Consider the following 26,133-nt stretch of genomic DNA (forward strand, 5'->3'; position numbering starts at 1 on the left):
AAAAACATTTCAAGGGAAAATAAATTTTCTGGTTGAGCAACCTTTATCAAAAGAGGGTCATAAAATGTTCACAGGCCTCCAAGGCCAAAAGATAATGTACACAATATTGTTTCTGGGAAAGGTATGCAGAAAAAAATCCTGGTTTTGATAAAGACAAAACAGATGTAATGTTTGGGCTGACTCTGTATGACTTTGCATCTTTCATTTCCCTCTATATACAAGTTAAGGTATAAAAGTCCCTTTTGAAAATAAAATAATGGGCCTCACTCACCGAAGAAGCTTGGTCACCCCATGTTTTTCATTTTTTCTCTCTCCCTCTCCCTCCCTCCCTTTTTCAGGCTGATCCCTTGGAACACAGAGGCTCTCTGCGTTCACTTTCCTGCTTGAGCTTCTAAGACTTTATTAGCTTTCTGTGTAAACCAAGGAATATCAGCCCCTTTCTCTCCTCTATTTTCTTATCTACAACATTCTTTCCTTATCTCTCTCTCAATCATTCGCCGACGCCGTTTCTCCTTCAGGTTCCCCTGGATCCTGCGGGGGCTGGACCCTGGCAGAGTAGGTTCAGAGTTAGGGGTGCTGCTTTTTAGTAGCTTCAGTCATATCCGACTTTGCGATCCCATGGACTGTCGCCCATCAAACTCCTCTGTCTGTGGGATTTCTCAGGCAAGAATACTGGAGTGGGTTACTATTAGTTAGTGGAGAAGGAAATGTCAACCCACTCCAACTTTCCTTCTCCCGGGGATCTTCCTGACCCAGGGACTGAACCCGCATCTCTTACATCTCCTGCATTGGCAGGCGGGTTCTTCACCACTAAGCCACCAGGGAGGCCATCAGAGTTAGGACTAACTTCATTCAAATAACAGAGAAAAGTCTTCAGACTTAGAGCCACAGCAGTAATTGCCTGATGTTGGTGAACTGAAGCAAGCTTTTCAAATAAAAATGCGCAGGGAACAACATTCAGAACAGCTGCCACATTCCTTCACCTTCCAGCCTCTGAGGCTCTCCTGGGAACCTCCTCACTACTGCCTGTGCCACAGGATTGTTGGGGGATTAAATGGCAAAGTGTGCCTAGGATGTAGCTAGCATTCAATAAAAGGGACTCATTACCATTCTGTCAGCATAATATCCAAGAAGTACCCCACAAACGAGACAAGTAGTACTTATTTCTCATAATGGTCAATGCCAAAATTCATCCAAGGGTTAATTTCAGACAATTGTGTTAAAAGCCAAAGCATGTTTATTGTGAAAGCGGAAACTTAGTGCATTTTGGGCCTCAGTTCTTTTACTGAAATTTCAGTAAAGGCTTTCTCCTAGTCTGCTGAAAATTGCTGCTTGGCAACCTGGAACAAGTAATCAAAAGAATAGACAATCTATTTCAAAATGAGTTAGAAGACTCTCCACCTTCTAGTGTCTTTCTCTGTTAACATGATGGGATCTCATTAAATATATAAACTCTGCCGATTGATAGATATTGTAGTATAGCTGAAGTATGGAGAGGACCCTAAGTTACAATATTCAAATATAACGATGTTTTTGGAAAGCAGGCATTTTTTATTCAGGTATGTATTTATATAAGTTAAACACAGAATATAGTTCAACAGTAATTGTGTTTTGATTCTTTGTATCAAAGAAGTTAGTTGATGAGAACGAGGGAGAAATTTATTGTAGAAATGATACCTCAGTTGAAATTTCCTTATATGTAATAGAACCTATAGTATGTGTGTGTTAGTGAAGGAAATGGCAACCCACTCCAACTTTCCTTGAACAAATTTCCAGATACTAAAAAGAGAAAAAAATAAATAAAAAACGGTGATTACATAATCCATTTTCCTTTCATTTGAAGGTTAAGCTGTATTCTGCTCAAAATAAAAAGACAGAAACACCAAAAGCTGAGTTCAATTCATTTATTATTGCTGCCACTTATGGGTACATTTTCCCAATTCTTTGTCTCAAATCCCAATGATGCTTTTATACTTGCAACACATATTTATCTCCATTTTCCCTGTGCTGAAATGTTTGACATGGGAATATGAGGTATTTCTCAGAAAACAGAGTAGTAAGGTGTAGGATGAAATGTTTGGGCAGTATTTCTTACATCACATGAAATTCACTATTGTTAGGTGGTAGAACAGGGAAAAGGAGTCCAAAATGGTGGTGGCTAAAAAAACAAGGAAGGTCAAAGGAAGGTCCGAGGACCAGAGTGAAGACTTCAGGTAGAACAAACAGGACTCCTGGCTAAGCCCACTTTGCATACGGCAGGCCCAGGTGGAGGGAAAAACATAAAAGGAGGAGCCAAAGCGCGCTCTCTCTCTCTCTCTCTCTCTTCCTCTCCTGCATGTGTGTGCTCTTTCTCTCTCTCTCCCCCTCTCCCACGCGCTCCTCCACTCTCTTCCCTTCAAATCTTTGAGTTGACATGCCCTCACGCTTCGAGGATGGATTCTCCTGCTATCTTTCAAATAAAATAGAGCTGTAACACTGATTTGCCTAAGAGCTATAACACGGTTTGTCCAAGACCCGAGAGCTGTGACGTGCCGAGGGCTTTAATGTCCGTCGTGCCAAATCTTTGTTGTGATGAGACAAAGAGCCGAGGAACATACACTCACGTGACACTATGAAATGCCACTAGGTACAGTCCTTCATTACATTTAGCAAGCTTGAAATTTCTGTTTCTTATGTAGAATAGAAAAAGGAATGTGAATTATATAAAAGTTGGATGAAAATAAAAATGTATCTTAAATATTCACATTACATACCTTGCAAAGCTTTCAATGAGTCACAAAATCTTAGAAATTAATACAAAACTGTTTCTCTTTTTCTCCATTTCCCCACAAAATCAGTTCCTAATATATTTCTCTGTATTATATGAAATTAGGACCTGACAGAGCCTCAAAAGGTGATACTGAAGGAAAAAAAGTTAATTAGGAAAAGCAGATACTTTTAAAAACATTAAAATTCTGACTAAAATTAGATGAAATCAACCTAAACCTGGTAAATCAGTTTTTAAGAAACTTAAGCACTCATTTTCCTTTCATTTTATATCCAATAACTGCATCAAACCTAATATCAATCTTTCGTTTTAAAATTGCCTTGAAACGCTCAGGAAGGACCCTAGAAGAAAGATACATAAAAATAATTAGGAAATTAATATTAAGTACATTTGTAAAATATCTTTAAGAATACTTATATTTATCATATTTCATGTCCATGTTAAATAAGATTAAGAACATTAACTCTGAGTCACTATTATGTGTTCTTTCCAAAGAAATCCAATTCCTTTTGAAAAGGAAAAGAGAAGAGGTTTAGGCTTCTTTACGGTAAAAGTGACTTGAAAGATTTAGCCTTCAAAATAAATATACTTGAATATTTTTAAAAATACCTAAAAGACAAGGTGTATAGAACTGAATAGTTCAGATGCTAAAGGCTCTTAAAAAAAGAAAACTGACATTGAAAAGGAAGTAAGAATAGGAACTAATTTTATACTTTGTAATTCAGAAACTATTAAAATGTTCCATTAAGATACCAAAGAAGCAGAATTGCTAAAAGAAAATGCAGGCAATATACTTGGTTTTGAACATAGTACTGAACAAGTTATTTAACAGAAGAGCTGAAATTCCTTCCATGTAAATGAAGGGATTAGCACCTATGCCACAGCGTTCTTGTGAAGAATACATGTTAACATAAAATGCTGGCTCATGTTGGTGTATGGCAGAAACCAACACAATACTGTCAAGCAATTATCCTTCAATTAAAAATAAATAAATTTAAAAATATATAAAATGCTTTAAACAGTGATGGACACATAGTAGGTTTAATTTTTTTCTCCCTACCCTACACTTAAGAATAGTGAGGAACTTGTCACATTCCAATGAGTCTGAGAGAAACTAAACAGAATAAGTCAGTGTAACTATATACAGACATCTGCTTAGATGGAATTAAAATAAGGTTTGAAAATTGAGCACCAAACATTCACAGTCAGAGGAAAATCAGGGCAATATTAATAGTAGTGATAATTACAATGATAGTAGCATCAATATATAAAAATGTATTTTTATCGTATACTAGATATTTTAAATGCATTATTCTGTTTATTCCTCACAGTCCTGCAAAGTCTTGTCTCTGTATGACAGATGAAGAAACTGAGCTTCAAAACAGTTAGATAACTCATCCATGTTCATGCAGCGAGCAAGTTATAAAAACACAGCTTCTTCTAACTCTAGAACACAAACTGTGAATCTCTGTGCTAATGGTCTAGGTAATCTTTATTTATTTAATCAACAAACAGACATTTTGGTGCCTCCTATGTGACAACCTGTCTAGCTAATTCTGGTGGCTCAGTGGTCAAAAATCCGTCTGCCAATGCAGGAGACACAGGAGACTCGACATCGATCTCTGGGTTGGGAAGATCCTTGGAGTAGGAAACGGCAACTCACTCCAGTATTATTGCCTGGGAAATTCCATGGACAGAGGAGCCTGGAGGGCTATAGTCCATGGGGTCTCAAAAGAGTCAGACACGACTTAGTGGTTAAACAACAACAACAAATGTGTCCATTAACTCTTCAAAGTGTGAGGATACAGTGATGAAAACCAGGCAAATTCCTTCTCTCAGAGAGTTACATTCTAAAGGACTGATCACTGAGCACTTACATAATACAAGTGTAATGTGAAACACTTCACAGGTTTTAACTCATTTATTTACCAAGAAGACCCTGGAGCTTTACTACCTAAACTTTAAGGTAGTTTTAACCATAGTTCCTAGCAGAAGGGGCTTAAAAAGCTTGATGCAAGCCACTTGTGCTTTTGATCTCTTGGGTTTTTTTTTTTTTTGGACTCTATGTCAGTAACTCTCAGTGTATGATCTTTGAACCGAATGCCTGCAACAACTGCCTGTTGAAATAAGAGATTTCTGGATCCCAACTCAAACATCTTATCTTAAAATCTCTAGAGGTAAGATCCAGGTATCTATTTTTCAAACTGACTTCCCAAGTGATCTATGTCATGGAAGCCTGACTCTAGGGACAAGCAGCAAGTGGCTTTTTTCCCCCTCTGACCTAAGTCATCTCTTCTGTTTCCCCTTAAGCAGCCTCATCGGCACACAGCCTTCCCAGAAAAGTAACGGGGTAATATGTTATGAGACATTCTTTAAACCAGCAGTTTCCAATCTTGGATGTACATTGGAATCGCTGGAAGGCTGTATCTCTCAAAGACCAGGCCACACTACAGACCATTTAGATCAGAATCTTGGGAGCAGATATCAGGTGTTGGCATTTTTTTTAAAAGTCCCAGGTGAATTGCAATGGCACCAAAGTTGAAAGCTACCGCTCCAAAGAAATGCTTCTCATATTTGAATATGCATACAGATCACCTATGGGTCTTACTAAAATGCAAATTCTGATTTGGGGAATCAGAAGATTCTGTATTGCAAACAAACTCCCAGGTGATGCCTAGGCTGCTGGTCCACGGGCCAGATTTGAAGTAGCAAGTCTCAAGGGTCTCTAAAATTATAAAAGATAATTTAGCAATTCTTTTAGTATAAAAGATTATTTAGCAATATGCTTCAGTATAACTTTGCACAAAGTAAGAGCTCAGTGATTATCTGTTGTATATTTTTTTTTATTTTATTATTTTTTAATAGTTTTTTATTTTTTTAATTTTAAAATCTTTAATTCTTACATGTGTTCCCAAACATGAACCCCCCTCCCACCTCCCTCCTCATAACATCTCTGTGGGTCATCCCCATGCACCAGCCCCAAGCATGCTGTATCCTGCGTCAGACATAGACTGGCGTATCTGTTGTATACTTAAAATGAATGTCTAAAACTTGACTATGATCTCCTCGAATATCAATGTCACATAATTCCATTATGTAATAATGCTTAAAAATTACCCTCCTTCATATGCATTCATTTATGATAGGACTTCCAGAAATATACAAACTTCTTTCTTAAAAAAAATATTTTTTAAAAACTTAATAGAAATTAGTTGCCTAATTGCTATTGCAGTTAACTATTGCTATTCCAATCCTGAAAGTCAAAGTTGCTCAGTCGTGTCCGACTCTTTGTGACTCCATGGACTGTGCAGTCCGTGGAATTCTCCAGGCCAGAAGACTGGAGTGGGTAGCCTTTCCCTTCTCCAGGGGATCTTCCCAACCCAGGGACTGAACCCAGGTCTCCCACATTACAAGTGGATTCTTTACCAGCTGAGCCACAAGGGAAGCCTAAGAACACGGGAGTGGGTAGCCTATCCCTTCTCAGTGGATCTTCCTGACCCAGGAATCCAACCGGGGTCTCCTGCATTGCAGGTGGATTCTTTACCAACTGAGCTATCAGGGAAGCCCATTCCACTCTTGCTTGAATGATTAACAAATGTGGTTTTAAAAATGGATGGCTTCCTTAAGCTTAACTATTATTTTTATTAACTTAATCCATGTGCTTTATCAAATGCCTGGCTTTAAATCTGAGTTAAAACATGTAATAGAAAAATTTATCATGGGGACAAACATCACTGTCACTTACTTTTCCATCAATGTTAAAAAGTTGAGAGAAGATGGAACAAAGATCATTTTCTGCTCAGTTAGGATCCCATCTATCAGCTTGTTTACCACTTCCTCAGGTTCCAGGGTGGGTCCCAAACTGAAACAGAAGTAGTCTTCAGAACCAAAACATTTCACTGAGGCTTCAGCTTTGGTTTGGTGCTAAACGAGTATGTTAAGTTACCATACAAACCATTATACAACTGATTTATAGTTAGCATCCAGCCCAACACAGGTGCTCAAAAATGGTATCTATTTTAGCAATAATAATAACAAAATAAAACCACTTATTTAGTGCTTATAAGGGAAGAGCAATTAGCCAAGATGGCAATGGTTAGTCTCTTTTGCCTCCTGCCGCCCCCATCCCTGTCCTCTTGCTCATGCCCCACATCCTGTAAACAATGACTCTGCATGGCTACGGAACAGCTGAGATTACTTATAGCACCGCACACACACATCACGATGTACTCACTTGGCCACATGCCACCGTTGTTCTGTATATCTATATAAGCACCACCTGAACAGCCCTTGCGGCTACATCAGCCATCAGCGAATAAAGCATGTCTGTAGTTCCTAAGGCTCCTCGCATCTTCTTCCAGCTTCCTAACTCACACCTTGCCTACCCTGGGTTCAGCAAACAGCAAGACAGTGCTTATCATGTGCTGCATACTATGTTAAACGTTCTACCCAGATCATCTCACTAAAGTTTTCCAACAACTCTACAAAGAGGAGATACTAGAGCCCTTATTTTTCAAATAAGAACTATAGGAATAACTAGGACTCAAATTAACTTAACTAGATTAGGTAGGACTGATAAATTTCATTTTTAAATCTCTAGAAGTCTTAAGAAAGAAGTCAGATTCCATAATATGTTGTATTATTCTATTAAGACAGTTTAGTGAACCATTTCTGAAGAATCAGAAAAATTAAAACATAGGACTATGCCCAGCTCTAAGTCCTTGATCTCCATATGGAATCTTTATTAAGTCTTGTTTTAATTTTCAGCTTTGTTACTTAGCTCATGTTACATCTTTACTGTGTAAGCATTCTGGCATATGTACTACTGAGTAGCATGTAGTCCCTAAAAAGTGACCTTTGTTATCTGGGTGTTGAAATAAGTGCACTTAGGCTGGAGTTGCACCAGAGTTGGTCCTGGATTTTTAACATCTTATTAATGACTTAGAAAAAAAAAGATGCATAATCAAATTTACTCACTAAATTGGCAAATGTCATCAAACTGGGTGACTAACATTTTGGAGGGCAGATTTTAAATGTGTGTGACTGGTTAAGTGGGACAAAATTAAACAAATTGAATGAGATTCTTTAGGAACAAATACAGAATAGTTCATTCAGAAAGAAGAAGATGCAGTAAAGTAAGACTGGGACAGCTGGAAAGTGTAGCATGTACTTAAAAGTGAACATGAGGGGACTTCCCTGACGGTCCAGTGGTTAAGAATCCATCTTCCACTGCAGAGGACATGAGTTCAATCCCTAGTAGGGGAGTTAAGATTTCAAATGTCTCTGAGCAACCCAGCCAGCATACCACAATCAGACTGCTGAGCTCTAGGGCCAGTGCTCTGCAACAAGAGAAGCCCTCATGCAGCAATTAAGACCCAGCACAGCCAAAAAAAATAAATAAGTAAGTGAGCATGATCATTGGATACATGAAGGAAAACAGAACTTAAATCACACGTGGTATAATCTCTCATTCTCAGCATTGTGTTGTCGTTTGGTTGCTCAGTCGTGTCCGGACTCTTGTGATCCGATGGACTGTAGCCTGCCAGGCTCCTCTGTCCCTGGGATTTCCCAGCAAGAATACTGGAGTGGGTTGCCATTTCCTTCTCCAGGGGACCTTCTCAACCCAGGAATGGAACTCGCGTCTCCTGCACTGGCAGGTGGATTCTTTACCACTGAGCCACCAGGAAGTTCATTCTCAGAATAGGTCATTTATTAGAATCCTGGGTTTACCCCAGAACCCTGGTGCAACAATATTACATATGAAATGCAGAGGAAATGTAATAATGAAAGTGATGGATTTTGGCCCAATAGAGGCACCAATGAAAAGCAATGAGAACTTAAAGAAGGCTAAGCAGTCCTTTAGCCTGTGGGATTAGCAGGTAAACAGTGCCAAGCAGCGTGATTCTAGAAACTGAAGGATGTTTATGCCTTGAAAAGTGTTCAGAGGGAAATTCAAGCATATTGCTACCAGGCTTCCGTATCCCCAAGCCTCCATCAAATCCCACAAACACCTGTGTAAACAGGACAGCACATGTCTTCATTCACACTGTGGCCTTGCTAACCTACCAATCCAGTGATGTTGGACATCACTGAACCTCTTAGTTACTTGATCTCCTTACCTAAAGTCTTAGCCTCTGCCAGAAGAATTTTCACTGAATTTAAAGACTGCCTAATAGCATGATAAAAAGACTGTCAGAAAAGCCTTCCAGAAAAAATTCAGTTCCTTGGCAAAATCAAATCTAAGTCATTAAAATGTCAGTATATGGAAATACTTTTTCCTCGATAGTCTAATGTTAACAAGAGTTGCGAATCCTATTAAATAAATATAGATAATGGATTTTGTTGAAACTATTCAAAAACACTTCAGGCCTATCTGTTGGGATGGAGAAGACGAATGCATGTGGGATCTTAAGAATACTCAGGGAGAAAGTATTTTCAGGTAGAACTACCTGAGTGGTTATCTAATTTCACCACTTAGGTAGCTGAGTAATTTGGGGGATGACATCTCTACTCTTCAAAATTTTTTGGTTTTGTACTTAATTGGAAAAAAGGAGATAATGCAGTGGTGCCAACTGACTCTCCAAGGGACAGAGTTATCCGTTTTGTAGCATTTTCAGATTCTGTGATATGAACACTCCCAACATAGCCAATTGCAAGTTACCAGCATGGTGTCACCAAAGGAATATAAGTTGTCTTCTGCACTCCACGGGTAATATGACGGTTAAATGGAAAATGTACATATAAATACTTATAGAGTTATACTATACAAATGTTACTTGTCACCTTCTTATATAACAACTTTTTTATGGTACTAGCCAATGAAAAACTAATTATTTTTCTGCGCGTGCTAAGTCGTTTCAGTTGTGTCTGACTCTTTCCAACTGTATGGACTGTAGCCTGCCAGGTTTCTCTGGCCATGGGATTCTCCAGGCAAGAATACTGGAATGGGTTGCCATGCCCTCCTCCAGGGGCTCTTCCCAACCCAGGGATCGAACCCATGTCTCTTTCGTCTCCTGCATTGGCAGGCAGGTTCTTTACCACTAGTGCCACCTGGGAAGCCTAATCTTTCTGTGGAACCCACAAAAGCCAAATTTTTAGAGAAAATAAATTTTGTTATGTATATTACACATAGGAGAGTAGACATTTTAAAACAATGTATCAGAGCATCCAATTATTCTTGACAAATGAATCCAGATTATGTGGCATTGTTTATATCATTAATGGAAAAGAAAAACAAATTTAAGGCAAATGCATTTAATTTAAAAGTATTCATATACCTAATAATAATGCCCCAAAATATATGAAGCAAAAAGTGACATAATTGAAAAGAGATATGGACAGTTTAAAAATAAGAGCTGGAGACATTAATCCTACTTTCAACAATGGATTGAACAACTAGACAGAAGATCATCAAGAAAGGACTTCCCTGGTGATCCAGTGGTTGGGACTCAAGTGCTTCTACTGCCAGAGGCCTGGGTTCTATCCCTCGTCAAGGAACTATGATCTCACAAGCCATGAGGTGCAGCCAAAAATTAAAAAAATAATAATCTCAAATCAATAACCTAACTTCCCAATTGAAGAATCTAGAGAAAAGAACTGACTCTAAAGCAAGCAAAATAAAGGAAATAATAAAGATTAAAGCAGACACAAATGAGAGAACAGATAACAATAGAGTCAATAAAACCGAAAGCTGGCTCTTTGAAAAGATCAACAAGACTGACAAACTTTTTACTAACCAAGAAAAAAAGAGATTAGAGAAACCATTGAAATCAAGAATAAATCTGAGTTCATTACTGAGTTCACTACTACTAATCTTAGAGAAATAAAAGGGACTATGAAAATATGATGAATAATTATATGTCAAAGATTAGATAAGTTTGATTAAATGTACAAATTCCCAGGAACACACAAAGCACCAAAATGAACACAAGAAGGAATAGAAAACATGAGTAGTGCATTAACAAAACATCTTTAACAAAACATTTAACAAAAATAATCAAAAAACTCCCAGCAAAGACCAGCATTAGAGGGCTTCGTGATGAACTCCACTGGAGTTTAAAGAATTAACATCAGTCCTTCTCATTGTCTTTCCAAAGACAGAAGAGGAGAGAACTCTTCTCAGCTCATGCTATGAGGCCACAATAACCCTGTTACTAAAGCCAGAGAAAGATATCACTGGAAAACTATTACCAATATCTCTTCTGAATACAGATGCAAATATATTCAACAAAATACCATCAAATCAAATATAGCAATAAGATAATGTAATATGCCATATTAATAGAATGAAGGATAAGCCCACATGATCATCTCAATATGCATAGAAAAAGCATTTAACAAAATCTAACACTCTTTCATGAAAAAAAATTACTCAACAACCCAGGAACATAAGGGAACTTCCTCAACCTTATTTTTCTAAGCACTTGTACAAGGCAGTCTGATCTGTATAACCAGAGTGAAACAGAGAAGATAATAGGAGTTATTAAACATGAAAAGATGACTGTGAGCCTTTCTAATAAGCAAAAATATACTATCACATAGAAGCACTGTTTTTTCCTATCATAATGGCCAAGATTAAGAGTGCTGGATCATTGAAAAAGCAAGAGAGTTCCAGAAAAACATCTATTTCTGCTTTATTGACTATGCCAAAGCTTTTGACAGTATGGATCACAGTAAACTGTGGAAAATTCTAAAAGAGATGGGAATACCAGACCACCTGACCTGCCTCTTGAGAAACCTATATGTAGGTCAGGAAGCAACAGTTAGAACTGGACATGGAACAACAGTCTGGTTCCAAATAGGCAAAGGAGTATGCCAAGGCTGTATATTGTCACCCTGCTTATTTAACTTATATGCAGAGTACATCATGAGAAACACTGGTCTGGATAAAGTACAAGGTGGAATCAAGATGGCCGGGAGAAATATCAATAACCTCAGATAAGCAGATGACACCACCCTTATGGCAGAAAGTGAAGAAGAACTACAGAGCCTCTTGATGAAAGTGAAAGAGGAAAGTGAAAAAGTTGGCTTAAAGCTCAACATTCAGAAAATGAAGATCATGGCATCTGGTCCCATCTCTCTATGGCAAATGGATGGGGAAACAACAGAAACAGTGGCTGACTTAATTTTGGGGGGCTCCAAAATCACTGCAGATGGTGACTTGCAGCCATGAAATTAAAAGACATTTACTACTTGGAAGAAAAATTATGACGAACCTAGCTCAGTTCAGTTCAGTTCAGTCACTCAGTCGTGTCCAACTCTGCAACCCCAAGAACTGCAGCATGCCAGGCCTCCTTGTCCATCACCAGCTCCCGGAGTCCATCCAAACCCATGTCCATTGAGTCAGTGATGCCATCCAACCATCTCATCTTCTGTCGTCCCCTTCTCCTCCTGCTCTCAATCTTTCCTAGCATCAGGGTCTTTTCTAGACAGCATATTAAAAAGCAGAGGCCATTACTTTGCCAACAAAGGTCCATCTAGTCAAGGCTATGGTTTTTCCAGTAGTCATGTATGGATGTGAGAGTTGGACTATAAAGAAAGCTGGGTGCAGAAGAATTGATACTTTTGAACTGTTGTGTTGGAGAAGACTCTTTTTTTTTTTAACTTTATTTTACTTTACAATACTGTATTGGTTTTGCCATACATTGACATGAATCCACCATAGGTGTATACAAGCTCCCAATCCTGAATCCCCCTCCCACCTCCCACCCCGTATCATATCTCTGGATCATCCCCATGCACCAGCCACAAGCATCCTGTATCCTGCATTGAACTTAGACTGGCACTTCATTTCTTACATGATAGTATATATGTTTCAATGCCATTCTCCCAAATCATCCCACCCTCGCCCTCTCCCTCAGAGTCCAAAAGTCCGTTCTATACATCAGTGTCTCTTTTGCTGTCTCGCATACAGGGTCATCATTACCATCTTTCTAAATTCCATATATATGTGTCAGTATACTGTATTGGTGTTTTTCTTTCTGGCTTACTTCACTCTGTATAATCGGCTCCAGTTTCATCCACCTCATTAGAACTGATTCAAATGTATTCATTTTAATGGCTGAGTAATACTCCATTGTGTATATGTACCACAGCTTTCTTATCCATTCATCTGCTGATGGACATCTAGGTTGTTTCCACGTCCTGGCTATTATAAACAGTGCTGCGATGAACATTGGGGTACATGTGTCTCTTTCAATTCTGGTTTCCTCGGTGTGTATGCCCAGCAGTGGGATTGCTGGGTCATAAGGCAGCTCTATTTGCAACTTTTTAAGGAATCTCCACACTGTTTTCCATAGTGGCTGTACTAGTTTGCATTCCCACCAACAGTGTACGAGGGTTCCCTTTTCTGGAGAAGACTCTTGAGAGTCCCTTGGACTGCAAGGAGATCCAACCAGTCCATCCTAAATGAAATCGGTCCTGGGTGTTCATTGGAAGGACTGATGTTGAAGCTGAAACTCCAATACTTTGGCCACCTCATGTGAAGAGCTGACTCATTGGAAAAGACCCTGATGCTGGGAAAGATTGAGGGCGAGAGGAGAAGGGGACAACAGAGATGGTTGGATGGCATCACCGACTCAATGGGCATGAGTTTGGGTGAACTCTGGGAGTTGGTGATGGACAGGCAGGCCTGGCATGCTGCGGTTTATGGGGTTGCAAAGAGTCAGACATGACTGAGTGACTGAACTGAACTGAATGTTCAAAGTTGGCAAAGGTGAGAGGAATGGACACTTTATACCCTGCCAGGGGAGGATAAATTAAAACAATCCTTTAGAAGGGTAATCTAATAAATCAATCAAAAGTAAGTTCCTACATTTTGACCCAATAATTTGTTTCAAAAAAATAATTATAATAAGATGGTTGAATGTTCACTGCAGCATTATTTACAATAGCTAGGACAGGGAAGCATCCTAGATATCCATCAGTAGATGAATGGATAAAGAAGCTGTAGTACCTATGCACATGGAATATTACTCAGCCATAAAAAGGAATGCATTTGAATCAGTGCTAACGTGGTGGATAAACCTAGGGCCTATTATACAGAATGAAGTAAGTCAGAAAGAGAAAAACAAATATCATATATTAATAGTACTGATGAACCTATCTGCAGGGCAGCAACGGAGATGCAAACATAGAGAACAGACTTATGGACACTGGGGAGGGGATAAGAAGGAGACACTGTGATGAATGGAGAACGTAGCATGAAAACATATACACTAACATATGTAAGACAGATAGTAGGAATTTGCTATATGACTCAGGGAACTCAAACCAGGCCTCCGTGACAACCTAGAATGGGGGGATGGGGTGGGAGGTGGGAGGGAGGCTCAAGGGGGAGAGGCCATATGTATAACCATGGCTGATCCATGTTGATGTACAGCAGAAACCAACACTAAATTATCGTTCAATTAAAACTAAATTAAGAAAAAAATAAAAACAAGGGAAAAGAGAAAAAGCAAAGATACAGACACACTTATATATATACATGTGAATATATAAACACATAACATATATATATGTACATGTATACATGCACACAAAAATATGCATTTATTGCAATAATGAAAGATTTGAGATCTAAATGTCCATCAACAGAGAAAATTTACATCCAAGGATCATTAGGCTAACATTAAAAAGAATAAGGTGAGACTTCCGTGGCAGGACAGCCATTAAGACTCTGAGTTTCCACTGTAGGGGGTATGGGTGGGATTCCTGGTCTGGGAACAAAGAACCCACATGCCACACAGTGTGGCCAAAACTAAAAATAAAGAAAGAGTAAGGTAAGAAAAAGGAAGAGTAAGGTAGCTCTTTGGGCTTCCCTGGTGGCTCAGATGGTAAAGACTCTGCCTGCAATGCAGGACACTGGGCTTCGATCCCTGGAGTAGGGCATGGCTACCCACTCTAGTATTCCTGCCTAGAGAATCCGGTAAACAAAGGAGTCCAGCGGGCTATAGATCTTGGGGTTGCAGAGTCGGACATGACTGAGCACATGCACACAAGTTAGCTCTTTATATATCAACACAGAAAGCTAACGGCAGCATGCTGTTATCAGAAAGGTAGCTTATATAAATAGCATGTATGTTTCCAGGTACCAGAAAAAGGAAATCAATTAGGAAGCATAGACTCTTTAAAAGCAATGAAGCTATTTCCAATGAAACACTTGATATATATTTTAAAAATAATGATTCTTGGGAAAAAACTTCAATAAAAAATTATGTTGAAAAAAGAAAGCTAGGAATAGAGGGGCATTTGGAGTCAGGGACCCAGGCAAGTATTCCAGTCTGCCATTCTGGGACTACGGAACCTTGGGGAATTTTCTTAACTTCTCCAAGTTTCAGTTTCTTTGTCCATAAAATGGGCAATCTTGCAGATTGTTATAAGGACTAGAGCTGGGGGAGGCAACCGATGGTGTGGATCCAAATCAAGTTCTCCCATCTTAAAGATCAGAGGTAATTTATGTCAGGTATCTAGACCTAGTAGGGTACCTGGTATTTAGTAGGCTCTCAATGAAAGGTGGAAAAGTGAAAGTTGCTCAGTCGTATCTGATTCTTTGTGACCCCATGGACTGAAGCCTGCCAGTCTCCTCTGTCCATGGAATGCTCCAGGCAAAAATACTGGAGTGGGTAGCCATTCCCTTCTCCAGGGGATCTTCCCAACCCAGGGATCGGACCCAGGTCTCCCGCACTGCAGGTGGATTCTTTACCGTCTGAGCCACCAGGGTACCTTGTATTTGGTAGGCTTTCAATAAAGGCTTTTAATAAGATGATTTCTTGATATCCAAGTGTATTTATTTTTTAAATAACTAACATTTAGTTTTGGCTGTGCTGGGTCTTCACTGCTGCGAGGGTTTTTTCCTCTAATTGCAGAGAGCAAGGACTCCTCTCTAGTTGCGGTGCTTGGACTTCACACTGGAGGGGCTTCTCTTGTTGCGGAGCCCAGGCTCTAGGGTTTGTGGGCTCAGTAGTTGTGGCTCTGGGGCTCTAGCACACAGGCTCAACAGCTGTGGTGCACGGGCTTAGTCGCTCCGAGGCGTGTGGTCTCCCCAGATCAGAGACAGGACCGTGTCTCCTACACTGGCAGGTGGATTCCTTACCACTGAGCCACCGAGGAAGCTCAATAACCAAGTTTATTTAACAAAAATAACTGTTAGCTGTCAAAAAACTTACTTGGAGCACCTGATTATACTTAATTCCAATAAACTCAGATTATGCTACATTATAACCCTTACAGTAAAACGGTTTCTTTGCAGTGTGTTAGATATGTAAATATTATAACCAATAAGCTACATCTTTGATGTGCCTTAAAAGACAATTTAAGTTCCAACATTAATATAAAACAAATTATTGTGAACTGGTCCCTTAAAGGAGGATTGCTTCCTTTTTTCTCAAAGGCTTGTCCCTCTGCAAAAAAAAGAAATTTCAATCTGAAACTCAGTTCTGACAATTACAGTCAAGTTACTTGATCTCTCTAAGCAAAGTACTGTTGATGAGGTTTAAGAAAACTGGAGATTTTATTTAGTGTTCAAAATACAAACCGAAGTAAGAATTTTTCTGTCCTCTAATTAGAACTCTGCTGGAGAGAGCAGTGGCTGTGTGGTGCTGGAGTGAGTTTGGCCAGCATAGTTTGGCCCAAGGTAAACAGCAGGAACACAGCTCCACCCATCAACAGAAAACTGGATTAAAGATTTACTGAGCATGGCCTTGCCCATAAGGGTAAGACAGAGTTCCCCCCACAGCCAATCCCTCTCATCAGGAAGCGTCCGGAAGTCTCTTATCCTTCTCCAGCAGAGGGCAGACAGACAGAAAACTACCATCACAGAAAACTAACCAGTCTGAACACATTGAACCAGAGCCTTGTCTAACTCAATGAAACTATGAGCCATACCATGTAGGGCCACCCAAGACAGACGGGTAATGGTGGAGAGTTCTGACAAAATGTGGTCCACCTGAGAAGGGAATGGCAAACCACTTCCATATTCTTGCCTTGAGAACCCCATGAACAGTATGAAAAGGCAAAAAGATAGGACACTGAAAATTGAACTCCCCAGGTCAGTAGGTGCCCAATATGCTACAGGAGTTCAGTGGAGAAATAACTCCAGAAAGAATGAAGAGACAGAGCCAAAGCAAAAACAACACCCAGTTGTGGATGTGACGTGACAGAAGCAAAGTCGGATGCTATAAAGAGCAATATTGCATAGGAACCTGGAATGTCAGGTCCATGAATCAAGGCAAACTGGACGTGGTCAAACAGGAGAGTGAATGTCAACATGTTAGGAATCAGTGAACTAAAATGGACTGGAATGGGTGAATTTAACTCAGATGACCACTATATCTAACACTGTGGCCAGGAATCCCTTAGGAGAAATGCAGTAGCCATCATGGTCAACAAAAGAGTCCGAAATGCAGTACTTGGATGCAATCTCAAAAACGACAGAATGCTCTCTGTTCGTTTCCAAGGCAAACCATTCAATATCACGGTAATCCAAGTCTATGCCCCAACCAGTAATGCTGAAGAAGCTGAAGTTGAACGGTTCTATGAAGACCTGCAAGACCTTTTAGAACTAACACCCCCAAAAGATGTCCTTTTCATTATAGGGGACTGGAATGCAAAAGTAGGAAGTCAAGAAACACCTGGGGTAACAGGCAAATTTGGCCTTGGAGTACGGTATGAAGTAGGGCAAAGGCTAGTAGACTTTTGCCAAGAGAACGCACTGGTCATAGCAAACACCCTCTTCCAAGAACACAAGAGAAGACTCTACACATGGACATCACCAGATGGTCAACACCAAAAGCAGACTGATTATATTCTTTGCAGCCAAAAGTCAGCAAAAACAAGAGCAGGAGCTGACTGTGGCTCAGATCATAAATTCCTTATTACCAAATTCCGACTTAAATTGAAGAAAGTAAGGAAAACCACTAGACCATTCAGGTATGACCTAAATCAAATGCCTTATGATTATACAGTGGAAGTAAGAAATAGATTTAATGGACTAGATTTGATAGAGTGCCTGATGAATTATGGACGGAGGTTCGTGACATTATACAGGAAACAGGGTTTAAGACCATCCCCAAGGAAAAGAAATGCAAAAAAGCAAAATGGCTGTCTGAGGAGGCCTTACAAATAGCTGTGAAAAGAAGAGAAGTGAAAAGCAAAGGAGAAAAGGAAAGATATACCCATTTGAATGCACAGTTCCAAAGAATAGCAAGGAGAAATAAGAAAGCCTTCCTCAGTGATCAGTGCAAAGAAATAGAGAAAAACAATAGAATGGGAAAGACTAGACATCTCTTCAGGAATTTTAGACATACCAAGGGAACACTTCATGCAAAGATGGGCTCAATAAAGGACAGAAATGGTATGGACCTAACAGAAGCAGAAGGTATTAAGAAGAGGTGGCAAGAATACATAGAAAACTATACAAAAAAGATCTTCATGACACAGATAATCACGATGGTGTGATCACTCACCTAGAGCCAGACATCCTGGAATGTGAAGTCAAGTGGGCCTTAGGAAGCATCACTATGAACAAAGCTAGCAGAGGTGATGGAATTCCAGTTGAGCTATGTCAAATCCTAAAAGATGATGCCGTGAAAGTGCTGCACTCAATATGCCAGCAAATTTGGAAAACTCAGCAGTGGCCACAAGACTGGAAAAGGTCAGTTTTCATTCTAATCCCAAGGAAAGGCAATGCCAAAGAATGCTCAAACTACCGCACAATTGCACTCATCTTACTAGAAGAGTAATGCTCAAAATTCTCAAAGCAAGTCTTCAACAGTACATGAACCGTGAACTTCCAGATGTTCAAGCTGGTTTTAGAAAAGGTAGAGGAACCAGAGCTCAAATTGCCGACATCTGTTGGATCATTGAAAAAACAAGAGAGTTCCAGAAAAACCTCTATTTCTGCTTTATTGACTATGCCAAAGCCTTTGACTGTGTGGATCACAATAAACTGTGGAAAACTCTCAAAGAGATGGGAATACCAGACCAACTAACCTGCCTCTTGAGAAATCTGTATGCAGGTCAGGAAGCAACAGTTAGAACTGGACATGGAACAACAGATTGGTTTCAAATAGGAAAAGGAGTATGTCAAGGCTGTATATTGTCACCCTGCTTATTTAACTTATATGCAGAGTACATCATGAGAAATGCTGAGCTGGATGAAGCACAAGCTGGAATCAAGATTGCTGGGAGGAATATCAATAACCTCAGATATGCAGATGACACCACCCTTATGGTGGTGAAAAAGAACTAAAGAGCCTCTTGATGAAAGTGAAAGAGGAGAGTGAAAAAGCTGTCTTAAAGCTCAACATTCAGAAAACGAAGATCATGGCATCCGGTCCCATCACGTCATGGCAAATAGATGGGAAACAGTGGCAACAGTGGCAGACTTTATTTTTTTGGACTCCAAAATCACTGCAGATGGTGACTGCAGCCATGAAATTAAAAGATGCTTACTCCTCGGAAGAAAAGTTATGACCAACTTAGACAGCATATTAAGAAGCAGAGGCATTACTTTGTCAACAAAGGTCCATCTAGTCAAGGCTAGACTAGTCCGTCTAGTCGTGTGTGGATGTGAGAGTTGGACTGTGAAGAAGGCTGAGCACCGAAGAATTGATGCTTTTGAACTATGGTGTCGGAGAAGACTCTTGAGAATCCCCTGGACTGCAAGGAGATCCAACCAGTCCATCCTAAAGCGGATCAGTCCTGAATATTCTTTGGAAGGACTGATGTTGAAGCTGAAACTCCAGTACTTTGGCCACCTGATGCGAAGAGCTAACTCATTGGAAAAGACCCTGATGCTGGGAAAGATTGAAGGCAGGAGGAGAAGGGATGACAGAGGATAAGATAGTTGGATGGCATCACCGACTCAATGGTCGGGAGTCTAGGTAAACTCCAGGAGTTGGTGATGGACAGAGGTTTGGTGTGCTGCGGTCCATGGGATTGCGGAGTCGGATACGACTGAGCGACTGAACTGAACCAAACTGAATTGAAACTCAGTTTCTACATTAAACCCAACTTCACCTTTGGCATCCTAATTCAGCTTATCTTCAAGGGGATTCGTGTGGCAGGACAAGCCCCAGACCCTTCCTTAGTCAGGTTATATTCTCGATCAGGCTAGAATCAGGTTGACTTCTACTTAAACTTCCCCTCACCATCCGCCAGCGGAGGAGCCTGGTAGGCTGCAGTCCATGGGGTCGCACAGAGTCGGACACGACTGAGCGACTTCACTTTCACTTTTCACTTTCATGCATTGGAGAAGGAAATGGCAACCCACTCCAGTGTTCTTGCCTGGAGAATCCCAGGGACGGGGGAGCCTGGTGGGCTGCCGTCTATGGGGTTGCACAGAGTCGGACACGACTGAAGTGACTTAGCAGCAGCAGCAGCACCATCCGCTAAGGCAAGTGTCCCAATTATTTTTAGTTGTACAAGCAGAGTTTGGCCAGCAGAGGTCACCCTTGCCATCATGAATGTCAGCTTTCCTCAGGCTTATTCTGGGGGCAAGGGTAAAAAATTCAATTACAGTGAAAATATATACACAATGTCTGTTTTTAACTGCTGAAAGACAGTCTAAGTGATAAGCTTGACTCAAATATATTATTTTAGTGTCTAAATATTGGCAAACTTTATCTTGGGGGTAAAACACTCTCCTCTACCTTTGAGAATAACTTTCAGTTTCAGTGAACTTTTAAAAATTATTTCCTATATATTTTACCTATCATATAAGTTTGTGTACAACTAGTTGATCTGATATATTTATATATTGCCATATGACTGCCACCTTAGCATTAGGTAACACTTGTATCTCATTACATATTTATTTCTGTTTTGTGATGGGAACATTTAAAATCTAACTTCTAAGCAATTTTGCATTTTGTAAATACAGTATTGCTGCCTATGGGCTTCGTGGGAGGCTCAGTGGTAAAGAACCCACCTGCCAAGGAGGAGATGAAGATTTGATCCCTGGGTCTGGGAGGTCCCCTAGAGAAGGAAAAGGCAACCCACTCCAGTATTCTTGCCTGGAGAATCCCATAGAAAAAGGAGCCTGGCGGGCTGCAGTCCATAGCATCGCAAAGAGTTGGACATGAATTAGTGGCTAAACAACACTAATAACTTGTTGTCTATAATCATAATGCTGAGGGAACAAGCAGTTTACTTACTGCTTCTAGAATCTCATGTGTAATATATGCCAGTTATATGAAATTTAGACATTTAATCTGTACAAAAAGAGATATCTGTGCTTCCCTGGTGGCTCAGATGGTAAAGAATCTGCCTGCAATGCAGAAGACATGGGTTCAATCCCTAGAGAAAGATCCCCTGGAGAAGGAAATGGCAACCCACTCCAGTATTCTTGCTTGGAGAATCCCATGGACAAAGAAGCCTGGTGGGCTACAGTTCATGGGGTCACAGAGTCAGACACGACTGAGTTACTATCACTTTCATTTTCAAAGAGATGTCCAAAAGAATGTTCTTCAAAATGTTAAAAATAGTCTCCACTGGATAGAGGGTTTAAATGAAATGGAAAAAAATTTATTTGTACTTTTCTGTATGTTGGAATTGTTTTTTAAAGTAACCATCATGTTTATAAAAATATTAAAGCTATTCTCAAAGACAGGAAACATTAAAAATTAACCTCAGTGCCAATCCTTTGTAATTTTATTTTCTAACCCAGAAAAGATTCTGATCTGGTACTTATTTTGAAAAGATTCTGATCTGTTACTAATTTCGGGTGGCACTGGAGTGGCAAAAAGGAGCTACCCCACGTCCAAGGTAAGGAGCAGCAGCTGCACTTTGCTGGAGCAGCCGTGAAGAGATACCCCAAGTCCAAGGTAAGAGAAACCCAAGTAAGACGGTAGGCACTGAGAGAGGGCATCAGAGGGCAGACAGACTGAAACCACAATCACAGAAAACTAACCAACCTAATCACATTGACCATAGGGCCACCCAAGACGGGTGGGTCATGATGGAGAGGTCTGACAAAATGTGGTCCACTGCAGAAGGGAATGGCAAACCACTTCAGTATTCTTGCCTTGAGAACCCCATGAACAGTATGAAAAGGCAAAATGATAGGACACTGAAAAATGAACTCCCCAGGTCAGTAGGTGCCCAATATGCTATAGGAGTTCAGTGAAGAAATAACTCCAGAAAAAATGAAGAGACGGAGCCAAAGCAAAAACAACACCCAGTTGTGGATGTGACTGGTGATAGAAGCAAGGTCTGATGCTGTAAAGAGCAATACTGCATAGGAACTTGGAATGTTAGGTCCATGAATCAAGGCAAACTGGAAGTGGTCAAACAGGAGATGGCAAGAGTGAACATTGACATTTAAGGAATCAGCAAACTGAAATGGACTGGAATGGGTGAATTTAACTCAGATGACCATTATATCTACTACTGTAGGCAAGAGTCCCTTGGAAGAAATGGAGTAGCCATCACAGTCAACAGAGTCCGAAATACAAAACTTGGATGCAATCTCAAAAATGACAGACTGATCTCTGTTCGTTTCCAAGGCAAAGCATTCAATATCATAGTAATCCAAGTCTATGCCCCGACCAGTAACGCTGAAGAAGCTGAAGTGGAACAGTTCTCTGAAGACCTACAAGACCTTTTAGAAAGTGAAGTTGCTCAGTTGTGTCCGACTCTTTGTGACCCCATGGACTGGAGCCTACCAGGCTCGTCCATCCATGGAATTGTCCAGGCAAGAACACTGGAGTCAGTTGCCATTTCCTTCTCCAGGGGATCTTCCTGACGCAGGGATCAAACCCAGGTCTCCTGCATTGCAGGCAGACGCTTTGCAGTTTGAGCCACCAGGGAAGCCTTCAAAACCTTTTAGAACTAACACCAAAAAAAGATGTCCTTTTCATTACAGGGGACTGGAATGAAAAAGTAGAAAGTCAAGAAACACCTGGGGAGAAGGAAAAAAAAAAAAAGAAACACCTGTAGTAACAGGCAAATTTGGCCTTGGAGTACAGAATGAAGCAGGGCAAAGGCTAACAGAGTTTTGCCAAGAGAACACACTGGTCATAGCAAACACCCTCTTCCAACAACACAAGAGAAGACTCTACACACAGACGTTACCAGATGGCCAACACTGAAATCATACTGATTATATTCTTTGCAGCCAAAGATGGAGAAGCTCTATACAGTCAGCAAAAACAAGACTGGGAGCTGACTGTGGCTCAGATCATGAACTCCTTATTGCCAAATTCAGACTTAAATACAAGAAAGTAGGGAAAACCACTAGACCATTCAGGTATGACCTAAATCAAATCCCTTATGATTATATAGTGGAAGTGAGAAATAGATGTAAGGGACTAGATCTGATAGACAGAGTGAGTGGTGAACTATGGACGGAGGTTTGTGACATTGTACAGGAGACAGGGATCAAGACCATCTCCAAGAAAAAGAAATGCAAAAAAGCAAAATGGCTGTCCGAGGAGGCCTTACAAAGAGCTGTGAAAAGAAGAGAAGCAAAAAGCAAAAGAGAAAAGGAAAAATATACCCATTTGAATGCACAGTTCCAAAGAATAGCAAGGAGAGATAAAAAAGCCTTCCTCAGTGATAAGTGCAAAGAAATAGAGGAAAACAATGGAATGGGAAAGACTAGACATCTCTTCAAGAAACTTAGATACCAAGGGAACATTTCAGGCACAGATGGGCTCAATAAAGGACAGAAATGGTATGGACCTGACAGAAGCAGAAGATAGTAACAAGAGGTGGCAAGAATACACAGAAGAACTATACAAAAAAGATCTTCATGACCCAGATAATCACAATGGTGTGATCACTCACCTAGAGCCAGACATCCTGGAATGTGAAGTCAAGTGGGCCTTAGGAAGCATCACTATGAACAAAGCTAGCGGAGGTGATGGAATTCCAGTTGAGCTATGTCAAATCCTAAAAGATGATGCCGTGAAAGTGCTGCACTCAATATGTCACCAAATTTGGAAAAGGCAGCAGTGGCCACAGGGCTGGAAAAGGTCAGTTTTCATTCCAATCCCATAGAAGGGCAATGCCAAAGAATGCTCAAACTACCGCACAATTGTACTCATCTCACACGCTAGTAAAGTAATGCTCAAAATTCTCCAAGCCAGGCTTCAGCAAAATGTGAACCACGAACTTCCAGATGTTCAAGCTGGTTTCAGAAAAAGCAGAAGAACCAGAGATCAAATTGCCAACATCTGCTGGATCATCGAAAAAGCAAAAGAGTTCCAGAAAAACATCTATTTCTGCTTTATTGACTATGCCAAAGCTTTTGACTGTGTGGATTACAGTAAACTGTGGAAAATTCTGAAAGAGATGGGAATACCAGACCACCTGACCTGCCTCTTGAGAAATCTGTATGCAGGTCAGGAAGCAACAGTTAGAACTGGACATGGAACAACAGACTGGTTCCAAATAGGAAAAGGAGTATGTCAAGGCTGTATATTGTCACCCTGCTTATTTAACTTATGTGCAGAGTACATCATGAGACATGCTGAGCTGGATGAAGCACAAGCTGGAATCAAGATTGCCGGGAGAAATATCAATAATCTCAGATATGCAGATGACACCACCCTTATGGCAGAACGTGAAGAGGAACTAAAAAACCTCTTGATGAAAGTGAAAGAGGAGAATGAAAAAGTTGGCTTAAAGCTTAACATTCAGAAAACGAAGATCATGGCATCTGGTCCCATCACTTCATGGGAAATAGATGGGGAAATAGTGGAAACAGTGTCAGACTTAATTTTTTGGGCTCCAAAATCACTGCAGATGGTGATTGCAGCCATGAAATTAAAAGATGTTTACTCCTTGGAAGAAAAGTTTTGACCAACTTAGACAGCATATTAAAAAGCAGAAACATTATATTGTCAACAAAGGTCTGTCTAGTCAAGGCTATGGTTTTTCCAGTAGTCGTGTATGGATGTGAGAGTTGGACTATAAAGAAAGCTGAGCGCAGAAGAATTGATGCTTTTGAACTGTGGTGTTGGAGAAGACACTTGAGCCTCCCTGGACTGCAAGGAGATCCAACCAGTCCATCCTGAAGGAGATCAGTCCTGAGTGTTCATTGGAAGGACTGATGTTGAAGCTGAAACTCCAATACTTTGGCCACCTGATGTGAAAAGCTGACTCATTTGAAAAGACCCTGATGCTGGGAAAGATTGAAGGCAGGAGGAGAAGGGATGACAGAGGATAAGATAGTTGGATGGCATCACCGACTCAATGGTCGTGAGTCTGGGTAAACTCCGGGAGTTGGTGATGGACAGGGAGGTTTGGCGTGCTGCGGTCCATGGGGTTGCAGCGTCAGACAGGACTGAGAGACCGAACTGAACTGAACTTATCTGAAGGATGATCTCTAGATTACCAAAGGAAAGCTCTTTTTTCTTTTTACACTGGTACCGGTCACCTGTATCAGAATTACTTATGATGTGGGACTTTCCTAGAGGTCCAGTGGCTAAGACTCCGAATTCCCAATGCAGGGGGCCTGGGTTCAATCCCAGATCAGCAAACTCGATCCTACAGCTAAGAGTTCGCGTGATGCAACAAAGGAGAAAGATCCCACGTGCCACAAGTAAGATCTAGCACAGCGAAATAAGTGCATAAATATTTTTTAAAAAATAAAAAAAGAACTAATTATGATGCTTGTTAATATACAGAGTTCCAGGCTCCCTTCTCCACCATTACTCTATCCCGAACAAAATGAAGAAACGCACAACTCTGGGGGTGGGACCCCTGCATGGTTCCCAGTACTCCTAGAGAGAGGTGTAAGTACTGAAGTCTGAGAACCACCACCTAAGCGAAGAAAAAAGGAAGGCTAAGCAACTTCACTGTGTCATTCATATCTGTTTATATACATTCTCTCTCTTTCTCTAGATACTCCCATAGTCTCCAGAAGCTGAAACTGAGATGAGCTAAGGGCCTCGAATATGAGATGCTTTAAGGATTAAAATACTTAGGAAAACCTATAGAATGGTTGATATTCATAGCAACCACCAATCCGTCTGTCTCCATTTTTTGCGTCAACTTACCTGGTACTTGGGTTTTTGATGAAGCCAGTGTTTATAAAATTAGGGCAGAGACATGTTGTTTTGACTCCGGTTCTTTCTAAGGCACTCAATTCTTCAGTCAGAGCTTTATGAAATCCAACAGCAGCAAACTTGCTTGAACTGAAAATAAACAGAGTTCATAAAATAATTCAAGAAAGCGGCTACATGTATTTAACTCACACATCTGTTTTCCTTAGTTAAGTGTGGTGCTCTGCCAAACAGCATGGGCAACATCTAAATCTCAGGCCTGGCCAGGACCTGCTGAATTAGAATCTGCATTTTAGATGACCCTTGGGCAAACTGATAGGCACAGTAAAGTCGCAGAGGGCTTCCCAGGTGGCTCAG

At 40.5% G+C, this 26,133-nt stretch overlaps 1 protein-coding gene across 1 annotated transcript in view; it reads right to left on the minus strand.

Annotated features, from left to right (window-relative positions):
- Positions 1–1,917: 1,917 nt before the first annotated feature.
- HSD17B11 (hydroxysteroid 17-beta dehydrogenase 11) overlaps positions 1,918–26,133 on the minus strand; it is a 47,459-nt gene continuing 23,243 nt past the window's right edge. The window contains exons 5-7 of the mRNA XM_052642034.1: positions 25,771–25,908; positions 6,513–6,629; positions 1,918–3,108 (exon numbers count right to left, since the gene is read on the minus strand). Coding sequence (XP_052497994.1) covers positions 3,018–3,108; positions 6,513–6,629; positions 25,771–25,908 — 346 coding nt within the window. The 3' untranslated portion in view covers positions 1,918–3,017. The remainder of the gene's footprint in view (positions 3,109–6,512; positions 6,630–25,770; positions 25,909–26,133) is intronic.

The sequence above is a fragment of the Budorcas taxicolor genome, chromosome 6, assembly GCF_023091745.1.
Source record: "Budorcas taxicolor isolate Tak-1 chromosome 6, Takin1.1, whole genome shotgun sequence".
Lineage (NCBI taxonomy): Eukaryota > Metazoa > Chordata > Mammalia > Artiodactyla > Bovidae > Budorcas > Budorcas taxicolor.